Here is a 23,829-nt window from a genome sequence, read left to right on the forward strand (position 1 = left end):
GCTGGGGACTTGCGGCCGCTCTCCTCGATCTCAAGCTGCTTCTCGGAACCCTGCTCCTCGGGAGTGGCTGCTTTTCGTAGGACCGGGTGGGAGCAATCGGTTTGCCTGCTACCGCCGCACACGCTCCCGCCGCCCCCTCTTCCCCCTCTGGAGTCGTCCCGGCTGGAGCGTGTCTGGAGGAATCCGCCACCGCAGGCCCCTCGCCCGGTTCCGCTCGTTCTTGAGGTCCGCCCCACTTGCTGCCGGGGGCCAAGCGGGTAGCCTGCAGCGAGGCGGGAGATGGTGGGGTGGGCTCTGGTGGGACCGCGCCGCCGCTGCCTGGAGCCTGGGCTCGGCACCCCTGTGCCGGCCCCCACCAAGCCGAGCTCTGCTTCCTCCTCGCCGCATCCCTGAGGGAAGCGCCGCCTCTGCTCGGGCTTCTTCGTCCGCCCGCCTGCTCGCCCGGTCCTTCCCTGCCGGACCCCGGCGCACTCCACCCCAGTGGCGGGAGGAGCAGCTCTCCAGTCAGACCTTGCAGCCCCCCTTTCTGTTTTCCTTTCCACGAACACTCACCGACCGCCTCGGATCACTTGGCTGGGCACTGAGGCGAGGGAAGACGCTGGGGTCGCCACGGTGGAGGTTGTTGCCGCCACCCCCCTGCGGGGGTGGCCAGGGTTCCCAGCTGGGGGGGCACCGTTCTGGGTGAGGCATCCACCATGGTGAGGCCCCTGAGCCGCTGCCCCCTCGCCCCCCCGGCCGTCGCTGCCTCCTGCCCCTCGGTGCTGCTGCTCCTCCGCCTACTGTTGCTCCTCCATCTCCAGATCGGATCACGGTGAGGGAAAGATGAGCGAGGAGACGGCGACTTCTGACAACGAGTAAGCGCCTCATTGATCTTGATTTCCAATCCCTCCACCCCCCCGCCCATCCCTCCTCTGCTGTCCCCTAGACCCCTCGGAGACCTGGGTGCCGGAAAGCTTGCAACCCTAGAGAGTTCGGTGCATCTTGTTCTGCAGATAACATTTAATTTCTTTAGCCTTTTAATTTCATGGCAGCAAACCCTCCACCCCCCATTTAGTAGTTTACTTCTGGGGAAGGGTATTGAGGGTTGGGGTTGGACGGCAATTTTAGGTCCAGGAGATGGAGTAATGTGGATGGATGGATGGATGGAGGCAGGATAGAAATTACCCGTTTGCCTGGAAGACCTTTGGCCTGTCCTTTTTCACTTTAACATGCCAATCAGCATACCCTGAATATCCATCCTGATTCCTTTATAGCTGTTTCACTTGCAGACTAACGTGTGGGAGCACCTTTTGCAGCAAACTGCTCTTGAATCTTAATTCGATGAGTCAGTGACTCTTAAATACCGATTAAGCCTCCACCCCCACCCCTCCTTTTTTAAACTTGTGACCTGTAAGGTTTTTGTAAAAAATGGGGCTAGGGGAACATTTTTAGAATTCAATAGGGTAAAGACACCTGGAGTGTGGGAGATGTTGAACTAATATATTTTACCTTTGTGAACATTGGACATGCCTTTTTCAGGTGCATAGAAGAATTCTGAATGTTAGTTTTCATCCCTTAGCTATATTAAAATACACCGTTGACGTTGACTTAACAGTATTTACATTGCTGAACATGTTGATGACTTCATTGGTTAACTTCTAGAGCATCCCGTTTAAAGATTTTATTTTGGCAATCCTTATATTTTACAAACAAAATACGTTGCCTTTTACATATTTTGCTTTAACGTAACAGCTGCTTGGAGAGATAATGGTGCGGTGACAGTTTTCTATTGAGACGCGATTTAATTGCATGCAAGATACTAGCATACGTTTTCTTGTAATTCAGGTTTTATCTTTTGAGGGTTGGAAAGAGTTAAGTGAGTAAGGGCTAGTCCTAGGATGCATTTCTTTAAACAAAGTGCATTCCTCCAGTCAGACCTTTTGGAGAGAACTTTAAAAGTCCAAAGCCTAGGCCTGTTAATAACATAAAATAGCTTGAGAAATTGCAACCAGCGTTTCTCGTTCCCGTTCCTCCCCCCCAACACACGCTTCTGATGAGCGGGTGTGGGAGAAGGTAGATTGCTGCAGTGTCAGTGCAGTCTAGAAGCAGAAGTGGCCGCCATGTTCTCTCTTTTTTTGTGAATCGCCTTCATTTGCATAGCACACTCTTCATTCATAAAAAAATAATTAAACATCCATCACCTTGGACATCTTGAAAGGATTTCCCAAGAAAAAAATGCGCAGCTTAATTATATTCATGTAGATTTTTCAGTTCGGTAAGTAAGGAGAATTCGAAGTTATAGGTTAAAGTAAAAACATAGGCACCCGCAAATAACTACCCTTGTTCTCAGAATGTTGACACAGTTATGTGGGAAATATCAGTTCTGGGAGGTGCTGGGATCACGTGATCGCCTCCATTCATAAAATACCTGGCTGTCCATTCACAGTGCAGTACACTGTCTCACTGCCTTCCGCAGATTAGACCTACTTTCAGAGAGATCGAGAAGTACTGTACCTCAGATAACGCCTAGTTAGAAGAAAAGCTGCAAAACATTTTGAACGGAATGACGATAATTTTTATTAGTATCTTTTAAGAAAGTACCTTGGATCAAAATGTCAAGTTTGTTTTAGAGCTGGGAAAAGACTAATTACCATATTTAAAGTAAAATACTGAATACCTCTTTAGCTGGATGCAGCTAACAGAAAAGCAAATGAGAAATGTGAATTGACACACAATGTAAAATACAGTTTCTAATTGGTCTCTATTTGTGATACTTGCCATAGACAAGTTCAGAGTGCAAGTTTTTGGTGTAACGATATCAGTGTGCTGTTACACAAAGAAATGAGTAAATATTCCCAGTGGTTTAATTTCTGAGATGTTGATATCTGAAGCACCAAATGGCCTTTTTTTTTTTTTTTTTTTTTTTTAAACACTGGGAGAGCTGCTGCTTTGTCTTTTTCTTTTTTTTAATTTAAAATTTTAATTGTACTTTTAGAATTCTATTCACCCAGACTTTTAGAGTTCTATTTTTACATATTTATCCTGCTTTATTGATAAGTTATTCCCTTGGAGCTTTGTTATGCTAGTTTTTGTAGGATAAAAATGTTCAGCATGTAGTATTTTGCTGTTAGATGTTGACTCTTCATGGAGACAAACTCTTGGGGTTTTACTTTTTATTTTTTTTTTAAATATTAGAAAGTGATGTGTTCATCCAGTAATCAGTTTTATTAAGGGCAACATTGTGCTTTACGCAAACCATAGTGAACTTCTTTGGAATGTAGGTTGGTTTTTTGTTTGTTTTTTTTTTTAATTTTATGTATTGATTTTAGAAAGAGGAGGTGGGGGAGCAGAATAGAGAGACGGAGGGGGTGAGAAAGAGGGAAAAAACCTGATTTGTTCCACTTATTTTTATGCACTGTTTGCAATAATTTATGCAAATTATTTATGTGTACTTTATCCAGTGGTCGATTCTTGTATGTGCCCTGACCAGGGATGGAACCAGCAACTTTGGCATATTGGGAGGACGCTCTAACCAACTGAGCTACCTGTTTGGGGCTGGAATGTAGCTTTTATTCCGATAACTTACGTATTTTATCTTTAATATATAAAGTAACATTTTGAAATGGCAATTTATTATTTATAATTATATATATTATGAAGAAACAAGAGATTATTATGGCAGATACCCTTGAAGCCTTAGCACAGTTTAAAGCTGCCCTGTAATGTGGATTTTATTTATAAAATCTTTATGTATATTTTTTCCCTTTTTCTTTTCTCATTATTTTAAAAGACAAAATTAATAGGAATTTAATTACAGTAGAGATTGTTCTTAACACTTGAATGTTTTTTCACCTGATTTGAAACTAGAGAAAAAGTGAAAATCACTAATATCTTGAGAAACCTTAAAATAACCTTTTTTAGCCATTATGGTAAAATCCAGTAAGGCCTTCAGAAGTCTCATTTTGAAATCCTCTTGTTACATACCGTATGATTTGAAATAAGTTCTTTGTAGAGAGAGAAAGGTTCCAGAAGTTGATTGTGAGTATATATTTAACCAAGAATTAGTGAAGGATCTAGTACGTGTAAGACTTGGTAAAATTCAGCTTTTCTTCTCCAACCTTCAGTAGGAACTGGAAAGGAATTAAAAGTGCAGTTTAAAAAAGATAATTTCCTCCACTCAGGAGTATTAGTTTATTTCAGATAATGTACAAAATGGCCTTTAAAGTGAATACATAATAATTTGTTTGCATTTCTACTACTAAGATAGTGTCTTAACATTTGATATATAAGCATGTCTTTCCTTTCCTATGATATTGATGAATCATACTCATTTACTGGATTTTTTACTATGTGCCAAGCACTTCAATAAATGCTTTACCCATGTATTATGTGATTTGGGTATATACATGTATTTTCAACAGAATGGAATTGTGCAGTAGATACTATTATAGCTTAATATTTTGTGACTCTTATGTCATTTCTTTCTAGAATACTATAACTTTAATGGCTACATTATATTCAGTATATGATATACATTGGTTTAAAAATATCTACTATTTTTGGATATTTCTGAACAGTGCTGCATTTGATCCTGAGTTCTGTCTTCATCCAAGTATATTATAGTTTTCCCTTGAGATACTTTAGGAATGGAGTTAAAAGAGATGCAAAATTTTGATTTTATTCTTTCATCCAAATTGTCCTCTAGAAAATAAAAACTGAGTGTATGAGAATGCTTATACCTTGAAATGGTCTCTCCAGTTCTAGAAAGAAATTTTTGCCAATTTTGAATAAGGACATGAGACCTTGTGCCTATTTTTAAAAGGTGCTAGATGGTAAAATAGATATTAAAAAAATTGTGAGGTTGTTTTTGGGTAACAGAACTATTTTAAAATACTCTATTTAAATAGAACTACGGTGTATGTGATCATACAAAAGTCATTTGCCTATAATTTATTTAATTTTTATCAGCCTTTATGCAGTTTGGTATAGTGTAAAGAACATTGGACTTGAGATTGGGAAATGCATTGCTGTCCTAGCTGTCACTAATTTATTCTGTGATTCTGGGCAAATGACAGCCTCCATGGGCCTCAGTTTGCTCATTTGTAAATCAAGGCATTTGAACTAAAGCGTTATTATCAGCACTTCCTGTACTAACTTACCCTAAAGTAATACGATGGTAGACATATTGCAAGTCACTAGACTTGTGACATACATATTTGTTAATTTTACTATGTTGTTTTTGAAACACTTGAGCAAATGAAAGACTTATTATGGTAGGGATTTGATAGGATGATGGCTAAAACCATGAATTTTGAAGGACCAAGATAAAAAAAATTTAGAAACAATTGGTATGTTAAGAATTTTTAAAGATTTTCTTATTTTATAGCCATATGTCTTTGATAATATGTCATATATATATATATATAATAGATGGAGAACTTTGTGGTGTTCTTTTTAAGTCTCCTTTTAAGGCCTTTGGGTTTAAACACCAACTTGAATGTTTCTAAAAGGAATACTTATATACTAACAAGGTATCAGCCCTCTTGTTTTAATTGGCCAAGAAGTGCCAATAAAAAGTAAGTCTTTTCATTTGGTTATTCATACAAATCTTGTTACTCTAACACTAACAGATAATTTAACCGTTTAAGAAGTTAATGTATAATGTGTTTTTTATTTTTTTAGTATTTAGATTTAGTTTGCTGCTTATGGCAAAAAAATTTTTCATAGCATCTCATTTTCGAAGCCAGATCCACAGTCATTACAAACTCCTAACATGTTGATTTTTGTGTTTTGTGGCACTCACAAAAGTTTTGAATGAGAAACAAATACTGATGTATTTTTTGTTTAAACATTGTTCGTTAGTAGCAGATCATAGACTAATGTGTTACGTTGCTTGAGACATAGAGTTCTTAGAATTCAGACTACTAATCTCTGACTGAATTATGAATTACATTCATAATTGAAGGAAATACCAAGAAACCATAACAGAATTAGAAGTCCTTGTGATAGCAATTGTATTAGTTCCTGAAGGTTGCCATAATAAAGAACCACAAATTAGGTGGCTTAAAACAACAGAAATGTATTGTCTCATGGTTCTGGAGGTTAGAAGTTCAAAATCAAGGTGTTGGCAGGGCCATGCTCCTTTAGAAATCAATAGGGGAATCCTCCTTTGCCTCTTCCTAGCTTGTGGTGGTTGATGGCACTTTGGCATTCCTTCGCTTGCAGCTGCCTAATTCCATACTTTGTTTTCATGATCACATGGTGTTCTCTCTGTTTGTCTCTGTCTTTACATGGTCATTTTATAAGGATACCGTTCATTGGATTAAGAGCCCACCCTACTCCAGTATATCTTCCTCTTAACTAATTATATCTGCAATGACCCTATTTCCAAACAAGTTCACTTTCTGAGATACTAAAAGTTTGGACTTCAACATTATTTATTTTTGGAAGGATATAATTCACCTAAAACAACAGTAGAAATCAATTTTGGTTTTTTGGGGTTTTTTTTAAGCAATTACTGTCCAAGGTTTAATGGGTATATTGAAATAGCACTTATTATGGTCTCTAGTATGGACTTATTATAATTATTAAACTACTGCTAGAGCTTATATTTTAATGTTAGTAAAGAAGCACCTATATTTTGTATTACTGTTTCAAAATTTAAAATATTTTGATAATTATGTCAATGTAATTGGTTTCTTTTATAATCTCATGTATTTATTTTAAGGCTTTAATACTGTTCTGAGAAGGGGGCCATGGGCTTCATCAGACTGATAGAGAGATCCATGGCACAAGAGGTTAAGATCTCCTGCTGTAGAAGCCTGAACCCAATGATATGTATGTAAATTGGAAGATTAAGAGAACATGAAGGATAAGATGAACAAGTTCAACATACAGCTAACAGTTCCAAAAGAAGAGATAATGGAGGAGAGGAAATATTCAAAGATAATAGCTGAGATTTTTCAAAGTAGCAAATTAAATCCAATTCAGTGAACTAAACACAAAACAAAGCCTCACAGTCAAACTGGGTTTATTTGGAGATTGCAAGAATGGATTGACGTAAGAAAATCCATGTAGTTTATCTCATTTGAAGATTAAAGGAGAGAAATGATACAGACTTAGTAAGTGCCAGAAATGCAGTATTGTCACTTAATCTTTGTGCATAATATGGAAGGAAGTAAATGTCATAATTTATAGACTTATAATATGTGTTCATACATACAGATTTATATTATTTCCACTCCCTAGAATTTTAGACTTTTTAATTTTTCTTATTTAAAATGAGAGTGTTAGATTTGATCGACTTTAGGATTTTTTAGTTCAAGAATTCTAGAATCCTAAGTGATTTTCTTTGTATTTCTGAACCATATTTAATGTAGCATTCCTGTTACTCATAATATAGAATTTACTGATGAAGGTTTCCTTGTATCTGAAATTTTTGAATTATCTTGGGGGGCATTTTCTTTCTACATTTAGAATGCAAAGAATAAGCTTTAGTAAATTCAGTGATTGGAAGTAACATTTAAACTGATTAGTGTTACAATTTTATTTGAATAACAGGGGTTATAATTTAGGTAAAGGCTATTATTACTTGGAAGTAGAATGTAATTGTTTTGCTGGTAGTATTTAATGATACTATTGCATATGATTAAACACATCTCACTTGTTAGTTCACATGTTCAGAGATTACCTTTGCAAGTACCTGATGTTTGTTACTTGTTAATGGCTTCTGTATTCGTGTCCTAGGATTACAAGAAATTTAGATGGAATTTAGTGAATCATGACTTTTCTGATGCTGCTTTTTCAAAGTTATTATACCTTTCATCACATCAGAATGTTTTGGTAACTTGGGCATAAAGTCGCCAAAATTTTTTTTCCTGCTTTATTGTTAATTACATTGATATTTTGAGATTGGAATCAGGGATCACTTTTGGGTTTGCCCCCATAATAATATGTGCCAGCATTTCACAGTTTTAGTGGCTGAGTTATGTATATGGATTTCTTAGAAGTTTTTCAGGACAGATACCATTAGTAAATTTTTCTTTAAGAATTTCAGTTTAGTGATATTTGAGAGCCTGCTAGACACTTGACTTTTCCCTTAGCCTTGGAGATACAAAGATAAGTAAAACCTGATAACTGCGTTCACTATCCAACAAGGGAACTACATCCTTCTGAAATGTGAAGAGTGCTCTGCTTATGAAGTTCTTCAAGGCTATAGGGAGAAAGTGATTCTCTCTGGGGGTGGATGGCAGGGTGTGAGTTAGTGTGTAAAGGAAGGCTTCAGAACAGATGTGGCATTTTAGGAGTCAGTCAGAGATGGGCTAGAAAGGGAAAAGTTATCCCAAAAAGAGAGGGGAAAAATAAAACAAAAACAAGCACAGAAGGTTTGAAGAAAAGCAACAGATTTTTTGGCTAAATATGTTTGGAGGAGTGGTCGGAGATAAAAAAAAAAATCTGGGGCCAGTAAGTAGTCTATGTATCAGCAATCTTGGGGCAAAGAGTGTGATGGCTAGGCCTGGAGCCTGAGGTCCACAAGATAAATGTGACAGAAGCTCTTGGAAGCTTTTTCAAAACTTTTTTGAAAAGTTGAGGGAAATTTATTAGTAACATTAATTTTGAACATAATTCCCGTATATTTTTCAAATAAAGCACTAAGCATTCAAAGAAAATTTGTCCTTTGAGCTACCCTCCCTCTTCACTACAACTCTCAGGTCAGTAAGGGTAATAGTGAGAAGCACCAGCTTAAGTCTTTATCCTGTAGTCAGTGGGGAACCATTATTTTACGTAAGGAAGACATACCAAATTTGTGTAGAAAGCTAAATACCAGGGCTCTTTCGGACAGGTGACTAGAGGGAAAAGAAAGGAAAAGAAAATGAACTCCATTTGAGGAGGAAGATGTAATAATGATCAAGGTAAAGAACAGCTGGAAATAGTTCATTTGGAACTGTTGAAGATGAATTTGTAAGGCAATTCAGATTTCCAGTAAGTATGATTTATGACTGGATGTGAAGGGAGAAGTAGGAAGAGTGTGGGATGACTTCGTTTTAAATTTGGGCTGCTGTGATGCCCTTAAAGAAAGTGGGAGAAGGAAGAGAAGTTTTTAAGAGGAAAATAACTCAATTTTGATCTTTTTAAATTTGTGGGTACCTCCTACACATCAATGAAAATGTCCCATAAGATGTTTTAATTATAGGTTTGGTGCCCAAAGAAGGTTAAGAGGGCAGAGTTAGAGATGACAATTCAGCACGTATAGTAGTTGAAGCTAGTGGAAAATTGCCCAGGGAGAATATTAAGTAGAAACAAAGTTGAATACTTAGAAATAGCAGTAAGAAGAGACATCAAGAGTCTTGAGAGGTAGGAGAGTTCAGAGAGAAAGTGTTTAAAACAAAATGGGAAGTGATGAAATGGAGACAGTAAAGAGTAATGTTATACTCTTAGGGGGAAGTTAGGAGTTGAGATGATTTGTTGAATGTGGTGATGTCAGTTCTGGAGGGGAAGAAAAAAAAGAGATTTAAGGAAAGATGGGTAATTGAGAGCAAGGCCCAGGAAAGGAGTCTACTAAACTGTTTTACTGCTTGTCAGACACGGTGCTAGATTTAATCCTTCTAACAACCATGTGAGCTAAGTATTATCCATAGTTTACACATAGAGAAATCTGAGACTTAAGAGAGGTTTAGTTAACTTGCCCACAGCCACAAAAGGGGGTGTTAGAACTGAAATTCAAATTGTATAGTGTTTATACCACATTGTACTCAAACACTTAATGGCTAGACTTGATTGTAAACAAAAAATTAATCTTGAAGTGATAGGTAGACACACAATTGACAGCCCTTTTGAGGGACTGGAAATGTTAATAAGTTAAAGGACACATAGAGAGGAACTGGGAAAAATTGAAAGCTTTTGATCAGAGAACAAAACTCCACAGAGTGATGACACATGAAAGAAGATTAAAGTAGAAACAAGTTGTTGGAGTGGAGGAGTCAGGATCTGCTCGTTTATTTTAAATGGTCAATAAATAATGTGGCCGTTCGAGTTGCTGGGTAGGTATGAAGAGATGAATTGGAGAGGAATCCTGAACCAACACCAGTGTATTTAATGTGCATGTGGGATGAGGGACTTAGAATGGTAGTATGAATGCTTACATCTGCCTCTACAATTTAAAGAGACAGGATCTTAGAATTGTAGGTTGCAAAGGAGGGTGTCAGGAAGAAGGAACATGAGAAAAGGGAGGGATTTTCCTGGGAGGAGTAGAGATCATTGGAAATGATAAGATCTCTCATAATGGCCCGATCAGGAATGAGAGATGTTGGAAATTAGAAAGTAGAAAGAAACATAGACCTGTGAATAAATTATCCAAATTTGAATTTTATTAAGAACTTTAAGGTTTCTCAAAGTCTAACCAACATGTTGACTTTATCCAAATAAATTATATTGTCTCTGACAGAAGATTTTGTATTCTTTGGGTACTCCAATACTAATGGTTGGAAAGGCCTTTTCAAAACAAAATTCACTGATTAAATTTCTACAACTTGATGTTCACAATGAATTAACATAATTCTGCGGTTATTGCTGACTGTCATATTTAGCCTTTGACATAAACTGTCCTTGTGCTTGATTCTCCATCTGTACTATCAGGATAATGTGTCCCTACTTTAGAGGGATGTTAAGATAAATGTAACCTCCCCTCCCTCGAAAACATTTTTTGATTAGAGATAAGAGAATATTAAAAAGAACTTTTAGTTCCTGAGAAGAAACGTACTATGTTCATGAAATAATCAGTGCTTACTTTCACTTAGGTAGGGTTACTTTTTGAAAAAATTAGGACCTTTATGCTTGCAGTTTGTTGGCTTTTTTGAAAGAATCAAGTTGTAAACTTTTATTACCGATTAAAAGTAAGGTTCTTACAATCTCAACTTGACCAGATATGAAACAATTTAAAACTCTTTAAAGGTGTATTATTAAAAACCAGGCTTTAAAAAAAACACGTTTGTCATTACCGAAGAAAGATGTCTGTATATAAATATAATAAAAATCCCATGCTGCATAGATAATGCAGATAGTTTTAGTTATCTGGTCAATAGGCAGAAAGTAAGCACTTACGGTCTTCAGCTCCAATCTTTTCTTCATTTCTTATTGCTGGGATTTCGTATTTACTTCTTTTTGTTGAGTGACTAAACCAGATGATGGTATAGATAGTAAGCTGGCATTTACTCAGTCCTTCCCTGCTCAGCCTCAGCTGGTGGATCTGCTACCTTTGTTGTCTCGTTGCCATCTTGTGGTTTAGGGTTTTCTGCGTTTCTGCGTCAGAAATCGAAGTTGCAGCAGTACTGATGTTGAGCTGACCTTGGGTCTTATCTCCTTGATTTTTCCTTCCTTCCTTCATTGCCGTCCTCTCTAGGCTGACTTTGGTGAGGAGGGCCCCTGTGGAAATATGGTCTATAGCCCTGACACATATTCTGTCTCACTGGTCTACCTTGTTCTCCAGCATCCTGGTTGTTAGCACCCTCAGTTACTTCTCCCTGTACAGGCGGGATGGAGTACTATGGTTGACACCCATGAGGTCTCACATGTAGTGAGGTGGGACTAGGGCTGTTGGGCCTGGATTTCAGAAGCACTCTCTGATCCCTCGTTCTTCTTTACCCCACTTTCACTATTCTGGTAATTGTGTGGAGGGCCCCTGCAATGTGGATAGTGTCTATAATGGTTCCAGTCTGCTGCGTATTTACTGCTTTGCACTGGAACTCCACCAGGGCCTGCATTTGCTGCCTTTTCACCCTTTTGTCCTTCAACAACATCAGACTCCATTGTCTCTCCATCTCCTACACCATTGAAGGTACTTCCTGGGGTTATTCTGCTTTGTGGCAGTCCGCTGTACAAGTATATTGTCCTTGGTATTGTTCCTATTGATGAGACCCTATCAATTTCTTATAATGAACCATTTTACTGTTCCTAAACCTTCGTTGGGATGACCCTCTTATGCCCGTCAGCAGGAACCACCAATGTGGTGCCAGGCTTGGTGTCTGCAGCACTGAGGGTGGTGATGGTGGTGATGACGACAGACAGTGGGTGACTATTGGGGCTGGCTGCAGCAGCTATGGCTCCTCCTGGATGTGATGGTACTAGGCCAGCAGTAGAAGTAAGGCTCCTCGATGTTCTCTGGGGTCCACTGTCCTTTTGGTAGGGGTACTTTTTGAATTTTTTAAAAATTGATTTTAAGGAGAGAGGGAGAAACATAAATTTGTTGTTCCACTTATTGATACATTCACTGGTTGATTCTTGTATGTGCTCTGACCAAGGATTAACCTTGGTGTATTGGGAGGATGCTCTAACCAACTGAGCTATCTGGTCAGGGCAATAGGGCTATTTTTTTGTTTGTTTGTTGTTTTAATCCTTACCTGAGGACATGCTTATTGATTTTTAGAGGGACCTGAAGGGAAGGAGAGGAGAGAAACACTGTTGTGAGAGAGGAACATCCATCAGTTGCCTCTCATGTGCCCTCATTTGGTACGAAACCTACAACCTAGGCATGTGCCCTGAACCAGTAATGGAACCTGTGACCTTTCTGTTTACAGGACGATGCTACAACCAACTGAGCCACACTAGCCAAGACAGGACAGGTTACTTTTTTAAAAGGATGTGACCTGCTGGAAAATTTATATTTCAGTTTAAATGTTAAAATGTAGCATTTTAGAAAAACTTAAAATCTAAAAATTCCAATAAGAAGAAAATACTATAAATCCATATTATGAACATTTTTTTCCGTGTTCTGAGCAAAGACTGAGTAAAGAGGATATAACAAGTGTTGGGTAAAGTCCTAGCTCTAGCCAGTCTTTTTGTTTGTTTGGTATTTAATACAGGTATTATAGTTAGTTATAAAAGGAGTATTTTTGTAGATCTTATTAATGAAAGCACTTTTAAGTACCTGAACACGTTTTGGAAGTTTAAGTAGATTTGACTTCTGTCATTTTCAGTGGAAAAATCCATCTTTCTCAAATGTAGGAGCTTTCAAAAATATTATATGAAGAGCAAAAATCTACTTCCATGGGAGAGAAGGGGAAACGAAGATTTTTTTCAGCTTATTAAAGATTTAGATGCTTAATTTTATGCAACTGTAATCAAACGTGGATCCCTATTAATAGATTAGGTTTATCGATATTAGTAGGGATCCTTGTGATAAGTGATAGGCTAGGTCTGCTAGTTAGAAGCTCATTGCTCTTGATTTAATCTGTTATCTTTAATTGGGGCAGCTATGTAAGGTCTGTAAGTTGGTGTTTTAGTTCATTTTACAGTCATCAACAACTAAAGCAAAGACTTGTTTATATTTTAATTTAGCCTGATGTTTAGCCTTATTATTCTAAAACGGTATAATTTGTTAATTCAGAAATAACTGCCTTAGATACATAATTACTGAAACTTGGGTTAGGAATGAATTTGAAGTTAACTCAGTATCTTAAATGAACATAAGTCAGGAACTTAAAATATGGTGATTAAAAATTGTATGTACTTTTTTGTGAGGGTTATTCGAGTCAAAAAGCAAACTTAATTAACTTAGTAAAAATGAACACATAACAAATAACTTTAATAATGTCAAATTAAGATATCCTTTAACTCTGTATTATGATCATTTTTTAAAGGAAGGGGAGAGATAGATGAGTGAGTGAGACGGGTTAACCTCTAACCACCTTAGTTTTCTTTAGCAATTTTTCTTAGTCTTGATACTTCAAGAGAACAAACTTAACTTCAAGGTGAGTCAAAAAGAAAAAGAAATGTATGTACCTTATGCTAAATGGCCCCTATTGCAGATGAGTCTGAAATTGTATAATGTGTACTAATCTATCCATGGGCCTCAGCATACATCAAATAAAAGACTACTTTGACTTACAATTACTGGCTAATTTCTAGTCATGTCATTTGTGTATATACCCTTTCTCAAATAGATTTAGCTAGGTAATGGTGGGAAAACCGAAACTTAGCTAAATCCTTTTAACTGACTGTTATGGTCTGAATGTTTGTGCCCCTAGACCCACCCCAAATTCCTTTGTTGAATTCCTGACCCCCAATTAATATTAGGAAGTGGGGCCTTTGGGAGGTGTTTAAATCATGAGGGTGGAGCCCTCTTGATTGGGATGTGTCTTATATGTAAAAAAGAAGCTCCAAGTAGCCCTGGCCAGGTAGCTTAGTTAGTTAGGGCATCGTCCCCGATATGCCAGGTTTGTGGGTTTGAACTCTGGTGAGGACACATACAAGAGGCAACCAGTGAATGAATAGATAGGTGGAACAGCAAATTGATGTATTTCTCTCTCTTTCTCAAAAATCAATAAATTATAAAGAAAATTTAAAAAGAGAGAGGCTCCAGGTAGGTCCCTAGCCCTTTCTATACCATGTGAGGGAAATGAGAAGGCCTTGGCTGTGAACCAGGAATAAGGCCTTAATCTGATTGTGCTGGCCTGTTAATCTTCAAATTCCCAGCTTTCAGAACTGTAAGAGATACATTTCTGTTCTTTATAAGCTACACATTAGTATTTTGTTATAGCAGCCTCAATGGATTAAGACCCTGACTTTTTTTAATGTTTATTTTGGAGAAGACAAGGAGCAATAATTACATCAAAGAAAGAAATCAATTAAAATCCAACACAATTTTCAGTTGCTTCTAGATCCATGTGTATATATTTTATTTGTTTTAGTAGGGTATGTACGAATATTTATTATTCATTTTTACTTGATATACATAATATAAATAATTTCTATGTTTATACATAGTTTTTTAGTAATCACAATTTTTTTTCTAATTTTATTGTTGTTCAAGTACAGTTCTCTGCCTTTCCCCCCACCCCAGCCTAACCCCCAGCCCTCCCCGCCTCCTTCCCATTTTAGTAATCATAATTTTAATGCCAGTAATATTTCATCAAGTTGTACCATAAGTTTTCATAGCTATTATCTTCTTAGTGAATACTTTAGGTTTCTAGCTCTTTGCTATTATAAATAATATTGCAAGTATTATTTATTGCAAGTATTGCAAGAAGTAGAATTATTTTCTTTTGTTCAGTTAAATTCTTAGGATGAATTATTGGAGTGAGATAATTTTGTCAAAGAGTATAAGTGTTTTTTTATTCTTGATACAAATTGTTGCTTCCAAAAATTCACATTTTTTAATATTGTGGATTATTTATAAATGAAATTCATTTTCATATTTCTTACATTGCATTTTTGTTCTTTAGTAACTTGTGCTTTTAGATACAGCTCCTAGTACATAATTAAGTAACAGCTAACAGTCATTTCCAATACAGAGGTTGGCAAAAGTATGTTTACAGTTGTGAGTCAACAAAACAGAGTTTATTCTTATATTATTTATCATTGTTATTTATTATTATTAACCTACTTTTGCCTACCCCTGTAATACTACTGTTATTACCCTCACTCACAAAGATGAGGAAACTGAGATTTAGCAAAGCTGAAAAATTTGGCAAACATTACATATCTGGTAAAGACTCTGAAGCCTTGCCCTAAAATGGTGGCTTTTTAAAATTTGGCTCTGACAATAACAGATACATTATACCTTTTGACAGTGTGTGTGTGTTTGTATGCACACACAAAACCTTTCCTAAAACAACTTAGGAGATTTCTGGCCAAGATGAAGGCGTAGGTAGACACACTGAGCCTCCTGACACAACCAAAAGAAGGACAACAATAATTTAAAAACAAGAAACAACCAGAACTGAGAGAAAATCGAACTCTCTGGAAGTCCGACAACCAAGGAGTTAAAGAAGAAACATTCATCCAGACCGGTAGGAGAGGTGGAGACGAGCAGCCAGAGCGGAGAGGACTTGCAGCAAGTGGGCAGCTGGCAGACTAGGGGACAGACCACGCACCCCAGAGTTTCAGCTCGGGGAAATAAAGCCTCAAACCACTGATTGAAAACACCTATGGGGGTTAAGGCATCAGGAGAAACTCCCAGCCTCACAGGAGAGTTCGTTGGACAGACCCACAGGGTCCCAAAACATACACAAACTCACCCACTCAGGAAGCAGCGCCAGAGGGTCCTGGTTTGATTGTGGGTAGCGGGGGAAGTGACTGAAAGCCGGCAGAGGGTGGAGCAAACGCCATTGCTCCCTCTTGGACCCCTCCCCCACATACAGCATCACAATGCAGCCAGGTGGGCTGCTCCACCCTGGTGAACACCTAAGGCTTCGCCCCTTACTAAGTAACAGGCTCACCAAGACAAAAAAAAAATGGCCCAAATGAAAGAACAGATCAAAGCTCCAGAAAAAATACAACCAAGTGACAAAGAGATAGCCAACCTATCAGATGCACAGTTCAAGACATTGGTAGTCAGGATGCTCACAGAATTGGTTGAATTTGGTCACAAATTGGATGAAAAAATGAAGGCTATGCTAAGTGAAACAAAGGAAAATGTACAGGGAGCCAACAGTGATGGGAAGGAAACTGGGACTCAAATCAATGGTGTGGACCAGAAGGAAGAAAGAAATATCCAACCAGAACAGAATGAAGAAACAAGAATTCAAAAGAATGAGGAGAGGCTGAGGAACCTCCAGGACATCTTGAAACGTTCCAACATCCGAATTATAGGGGTACCAGAAGGAGAAGAGGAAGAGCAAAAATTTGAAAACTTATTTGAACAAATAATGAAGGAGAACTTTCCCAGTCTGGCAAAGGAAATAGACTTCCAGGAGGTCCAGGAAGCTCAGAGAGTCCTAAAGAAGCTGGACCCAAGGAGAAACACAGCAAGGCACATCATAATTACATTAGCCAAGATGAAACAGAAGGAGAGAGTCTTAGAAGCAGCAGGAAAAAAGGAGACAGTTACCTACAAAGGAGTTCCCATAAGACTGTCAGCTGATTTCTCAAAAGAGACCTTACACGTAAGAAGGGGCTGGAAAGAAGTATTCCAAGTCATGAAAGACAAGGACCTACATCCAAGATTACTGTATCCAGCAAAGCTTTCATTTAGAATGGAAGGGCAGATAAAGTGTTTCCCAAATAAGGTCAAGTTAAAGGAGTTCGTCATCACCAAGCCCTTATTATATGAAATGTTAAAGGGATTAATCTAAGAAAAAGAAGATATAAAATATGAACAGTAAAATGACAGCAAACTCACAGTTATTAACAACCACAGCTAAAACAAAAACGAAACCAAACTAAGCAAACAACTAGAACAGGAATAGAACCACAGAAATAGAGATCAGGTGGAGGGTTATCAACAGGGGAGTGGAAGGGGGAGAGAGGGGGGAAAGGTACAGAGAATAAGTAGCATAAATGCTAGATAGAAAATACAGGGGGAGGGTAAGAATAGTATAGGAAATGTAGAAGTCAAAGAACTTAATATGTATGACCCATGGACATGAACTAAAGAGGGGGGAATGTGGGTGGGAGGGGGTGTACAGGGCGGAGGGGAGTGAAGGGGGGAAATGAGACAACTGTAATAGCATAATCAATAAAGTATATTTTTTAAAAAACAGCGTAGACTTACTGTGTGATGACATAGGCTGACTTTTGTACTCCTGTTCATTCTCAATTAAAAAATGCTGGCCAAGATACTTAAAGTGAAAAATCCCCTGTCCTGAACTGCAGTGCAGTGTATGGGATGTTATCTTCTAAGGATGTATCTCCTTACTGGTACTAAAGAGTACATTTTTGTTCAGCTTATTATTTCCTGAAATAAGAGATAATACTCAAAGTTACAGGATCCTTGAGAGTGCACTTAAAGTCGAGGTCTGAGAGAATTGCAGGGAATTCAGATGTGAACTACTTACTATAAGCTAGAGTAAAGATAAGTGTTACATCATTGCTTCTCAAATTTCTTCATTGAAATGCCCCAACAGATAAGGGAATGCATTCCAAAAGCAGCCTTTAAAAATAAAAAGTATAGAATTATTTTGAAAGATAATAAACTATCAAAGATTAATGTGAATATGTCATTCTGATCAATAATGTGGTTGTAATTCTAATTTGAAATGTCTTAATATTATTTATGTTTGGGAAAGTTGGAAAGCTCTTTATCCACAAAAATCTTTTGCGCATTTCCATCCTATGGCATTATGTGCCCCTAGCCCATGTGGCACATTAATGGAGGTGTACTCTCTTGACAGAGGCAGCGTTTGGGATATACCTAGAGCGTGCTCCTGAGACCAGGGAGTGATTGTGCACTGTAATTATAGTGGCTGCCATTTTCAAACAAGAAGTAGGAACATACTGATTCGGCAAAGATTAATATAAACATTTTGGAGTATAATAACAATATGATCACACTGTAGGAAATTTGGAAGATGACGGGCAATACATATAGAAGAAATTTTCTTTTGTGGACATATTTATATTAAAAGTATTATAAAGGCAAAAATATATAGAAGAAATCTTAAATTTAAAATGGGTTGTTTCTGTAAAAACTTCAGGTAGGTCATACAATTTATATAGACAGTGAATTACCTGTGTTGGAACATTAGCATAACTTTTGGAACAGTTATACTAATTGGCAGTCTATAAGAAATCTGCATTGTTGTGTAGAAAAGGAAACTCAAATTCTCATCTCAATTTTGCCATTTACGTATGTGACTTAGAGCAAATCTTTTCATATGTGAGAGCATCTCTGCTAATGAGGACAGTAATCTTTTTCCATTTAGAAATTACTTTTTCATGAAAATTACATATAAATGGATTTATGTGTATGATTTTGATTTACTTACTTATAGGGGAAAAGGGGGTTTTCTAGAGGATTGGAATAAAGAAGGCAGACAGGTATAGAAAAGGTTTCAGGAAAACCTGAGGGAGAGGAAAAAAAGCTGAGGAAAATGAACCTAGACTTTAGATTTGAAATGTCTAGGCCTGTTTTCTGAGATAAATGAGATCTGTAGAAGGTGTAGTTATGTTAAAGGTTGTATAACCTACGTATTGGGAAGTTACATAAAATATCTACATAGTTAAAATAAGTCCTAGAATTTGGGTGGTGGTGTATCAAATGAACTGGAAAATGCCCTTTCAATATATTGGTTGTAACAAAGCAAATTCATAAGGTTGCTGAAATCATGTAATAAGCAGGGGGAGACCCCAAACATCTGTAAGTGATCAAGGGATGGAAAATGAGAGTTCATTATCCTAGACCCTTTAGTTTTAAAAGCTAGGTATTACTGATACTCTGTCCATTATTTGGTCATGCTTTCATTATTGCTTTATTAATGAAGGTAAGGTAATTATAAGAGTTTTCGTAGACTCTAATGTTGAAACTGTCTGATGCACAAGCACCAAATGTTGGCAGTATGCATTCAGATATGGCCTTGGTATCTTAACTTTATTTTCTAAGTTTTTAAGTCTCTTCCTCAATTGCAATAATAATTTTATTATCTTAGCTTGGGAGGTATTCCAGCCTGTGTTAGAACATCTCCAGCCTTTGAAATCATCAAAGTATAAAGGAATTGTAGAAAAAGAAAACTTATTTTTACTACTAGCTTTTAATTCATTCTCTCACAGTTCTTTCAAATGTTTCTATTGTTTTACTGAAAGGCACTTTTTTTTCTGTTAAATTTTTCTTACTTCCATTTGCTAGTACTTGGGCCTTTGACAATCTAAAGCTGCACTTGCATTAGAACTTTCTGTGATGATGGAAATCCTCTGTTTGTGTTGTCCAGTATGGTGCCTAATATGTGACTGTTCGGCTAATGAGTACTTGAAATGTAGCTTGAGGGAATGAAGAACTAAAATTGTAATTTAATTTAATTAGCCACATGGGGCTAGTGATTTCTGTTTAGATAGTATGGATCTTATGTGTTTCTAATTCTTGAATCCCAGCAAATTTTTGAAAACAACGAATGACATCTTTTTTATTCAGTTTTAGCCAGTTTTTGAGGAAAGCTAAAAAATTTTTAACATGGAGTTAGCTTGAGGTAATCCAGCTTTTTCTAAAGTGTGGAACTTGCCCTGTTATGTAAGACAATTTTAGTTTTATCACAGACATGGCATTAAATTAAATTGACAAGTTATTTCTTTCTCAGGACTCTGCATTTTAATTGTTGTTTTATTTGTGCATGTGCATTTTTAATAAGGAAGGAGTAATATTCTCAACCTCTGATAGATGAGCCAATACTTTGATTTTTACTGTATTAAAGCTTTTGATACTATGCATTTATGGCTTATGATAGTTTGGGTTTGTTTTTTTTTTTTTCAACTGCCTGTAGTGATTAACATCTTTTCTTTTAGGAACATTTTTTTGGATAATCTATATGGGTACACATATAAAGCAGAATGTTGATGAAGGTAAAAACGAGGTTGTTACATACTTACCTAGTAGGAGGAGAATTGGATTGGTAAGGAATTAGCCCTGTGGGGCCACTAGTTTGCTGAGGCAGTCTATTTTAGGTAAGGTTTCTGCTTTGGCAAAACGGGAAGAGGTTGGTTTAGAGTGAGAAGCGATTTAAAATTTTAAAGTGTCTTTTGTTCTGTAATAACTTCTGATCATGTTTTATTAAAATCCTCGCCCAAGGATGTTTATTGATTGGGGGGGGTGGAGAGAGAGGGAGATGGAGATGGAGATAGAGATGAGAGAGAAACATCCATTAAATGCCTTCCATACCACCCTGACTGGAGATTGAATGGTAAACTTTTGAAGTATGGGATGACACTCCATCCAACTAACTGAGTGAACCGGCCTGGGCAAGATCATAACATTTTGGATGGTAGCTAACATATTGAGTACTTTGCTGTATATCAAACATGAATTACCTTATTTAATCCTTTACTCCACATATATTATACTTAACCCTCAATAATCCATTTGAAAGAACCTCTAATGCGCCAGTTATAAAGTAAGTCACAGACTATAATGTGCAGTATTGAAAAATATAGTAATATTATAATAACTATGTATGGTGGCAGAATTATTGTCATCATTTCATCAGTATGTAAATGTTGAATCAATATGCACATATAAATATTGTATGTCAACTATAATTAAATAAAATAAAAATTTAAAAACCCTTAGGTGGCTCTGGCCACGTGGTTCAGTTGGTTGGAGCTTCCTTAGGTGCACCGAAGTGTTGTAGATTAGGTCCCCAGTAGGGGCACATGGGCTAGGGTGGGGTAGAGGCAGTGTGGGGCAGCCTCTGGATGCTTCTCTCATAGATGTTTCTCTCTCTCTCTTCCTCTCCCTACCCTTTCTCTTTCCCTGTTCCCCCTCCTCCCCTCCTTTCTCTCTCAAAATCAGTGGGAACCTGTCCTCAGGTGAGGATTTTAAAAAAAAAACCCTCTTGTGTACAGAATTGAATGAATCTTTATCTTGGTTCATGCTGTCATCATTGGTCTGTGTATGTACCTCTGAAGTCTCTTATTTTAATGTTTTATTTATTTGACAAATACCCAGTCACAGTACAATCTAAGAATCAGAACCTTAATGATAACACACATCTACCCAATGTGCATCTCTTATATTCCCTTGTCTTCTCAGAGGTCACTGTAATCTGAGTTGTGTGTTTACCATATCCTTCCTATTAAAAAAAAAGTTTTATCACATAGATGTATGCCTAAACAATATCTCATTGTTTAATTATATTTGAACTCTATAAAAGGAATATCTTTACTTATATGTGAACTCCTGGAACTTGATTTTTCTCATGCATTGCTAAGATGTATCATTTTTTGGTATTTTTGGTGGGGGTATACTTTTTTCTTTAATCCATTTGTACTACCATATAATATTCGATTTTGTGAAGTTACCACTCTTGTGTAAGGGTATTTGGATTGTTTCTAGGTATTTGCTATCATGAACATTATTACATTATATAAACACTTTCACAACATGCTTATACCTGCTAAATGTTCTCTTGTGTGTATATTTAGGAGTGAAATAGTTGGATTGCAAGATATGTTGTGAATTTTCAAGTTTGTAAGATAATGCCAAATTGTATCCCAATATAGTTCCGATTTGTACGTTTACTATCAATGTAATAGAATGGGTATAAAATTGTACTTAATGGCATTCTTGATTTCCATTTCCTATTGAAGATAATGTTTGCCAAAATTTTTTTGAGTGTTTACTATGTGCCAAACAGTGTTCTAAATACTTTATACTTTATAAAGTATAAAGCACTTTATACTTTAATGTAATTTTAGTTAATTAATCTATTGCTTTAAATTAATTTTAATTTAATTAAAATTAATAACTTTATTGATTCATTAAAATTAATGACTTAATTTATTAAAAGGTAATAGATTCTTTTAATGCCACAACAACCTTTTGGGTAGGTACAATTATATCCATTTATAGATGAAGAAACTGAGGGTCTATGAGGTTAAGTGAGTAAATGAAAGTTGGGCTTTATTTATCTTATTTTTAAATATATTTTATTGATTATGCTATTACAGTTGTCCCATTTTTTTTCTCTCCTTTATTTCCCTCTGCCCTGTACCCTCACTCCCACCAGCATTCTCCCACCTTAGTTCATGTCCATGGGTCATACATATAAGTTCTTTGACTCCTGGATTCCCTATACCATTTTTAACCTTCCCTTGTCTATTTTGTACCTAAAATTTATGCTTCTTACTCACTGTACCTTTTCCCCCATTCTCCCCCTCCCTGCTTATAACCCTCCATGTGATCTCCATTTCTGTCAATCTGTTCCTGTTCTAGTTGTTTGCTTAGTTTGTTTTTGTTTTTATACTTTTAGGTTTGGTTGTTGATAGTTGTAAGTTTGTTGTCATTTTACTGTTCATATTTTTGATCTTTTTCTTAGATAAGTCCCTTTTAACATTTCATACAATAAGGGCTTGGTGATGACAAACTCCTTTAACTTGACCTTATCTGGGAAGCACTTTATCTGCTCTTCCATTCTAAACGAAAGCTTTGCTGGATAGAGTAATCTTGGATGTAGGTCCTTGCCTTTCATGACTTGGAATACTTCTTTCCAGCCCCTTCTTACCTGTAAGGTCTCTTTTGAGAAATCAGCTGGCAGTCTTATGGGAACTCCTTTGTAGGTAACTGTGTCCTTTTCTCTTGCTGCTTATAAGATTCTCTCTTTATCTTTAATCTTGGGTAACTTAATTATGATGTGCCTTCGAGTGTTCCTCTTTGGGTCCAACTTCTTTGGGACTCTCTGGGTTTCCTGGACGTCTATTTCCTTCACCAGATTGGGGAAGTTTTCCTTCATTAGTTGTTCAAGTAAGTGTTCAATTTCTTGCTGTTGTTGTTCTTCTGACACCCCTATAATTTGGATATTGGAACATTTAAAGTTGTCCCAGAGGTTCTTAAGCTCCTCTTCATTTTTTTTGAATTCTTGTTTCTTCGTTCTTTTCTGATTGGGTGGTTATTTCTTCTTTTGTTCAAAATTGTTGATTTGAGTCCTGGTTTCCTTCCTGTTACTGTTGGTTTCCTGAATATTTTGCTTTATTTCACTTTGGGTATCTTTCATTTTTCGACTAAGCTCAATCAGTTCTGTGAGCATTTTGAGTACCAGGGCTTTGAACTCTCCTATCTGATAGATCGGTTGGCTACCTCCTCATCGCTTAGCTCTCTTTCTGGAGTTTTGCTCTGTTCTTTCATTTGGGCCATATTTCTTGGTCTCAGCACACCTGTTAAGTTGTAAGGGGGCAGGGCCTTAGGTATTCCCCTTGGCGGGGGAACTCTCCTTGCTGTGCTATGGTGCTGCCTGTGGGGGAGGGGCCAGGGAAGGAAGAATGCAGCTCACCTGCTCCACTCTAGCCCCTCTTTCCAACATACCCTCCTGTGAGACTGGGAGTTTCTCCCGTCACAGCAACCCTGTGCCGTAGTCCACAGTCAGCTCTGAGTCTCATTTTCCCATTCAGCCAGCCCCGCCTGTGTGTTTTGATGCCTCACCACGGGTTCTCTCA

The 23,829-nt window shown here is 37.3% G+C and overlaps 1 protein-coding gene and 1 pseudogene across 2 annotated transcripts in view; one reads left to right on the top strand and one right to left on the bottom strand.

Moving 5' to 3' along the window:
• Positions 1-720: 720 nt before the first annotated feature.
• SPRED1 (sprouty related EVH1 domain containing 1) overlaps positions 721-23,829 on the top strand; it is a 134,661-nt gene continuing 111,552 nt past the window's right edge. For both annotated transcript variants that reach the window (XM_024568384.4, XM_024568386.4), the window contains exon 1: positions 721-854. In XM_024568384.4, the coding sequence (XP_024424152.1) occupies positions 823-854 (32 nt within the window). In that variant the 5' untranslated portion in view covers positions 721-822. The remainder of the gene's footprint in view (positions 855-23,829) is intronic.
• On the bottom strand, positions 11,068-12,213 carry LOC128781342 (Y-box-binding protein 1 pseudogene; annotated as a pseudogene).

The sequence above is a fragment of the Desmodus rotundus genome, chromosome 7 (assembly GCF_022682495.2).
Source record: "Desmodus rotundus isolate HL8 chromosome 7, HLdesRot8A.1, whole genome shotgun sequence".
NCBI lineage: Eukaryota > Metazoa > Chordata > Mammalia > Chiroptera > Phyllostomidae > Desmodus > Desmodus rotundus.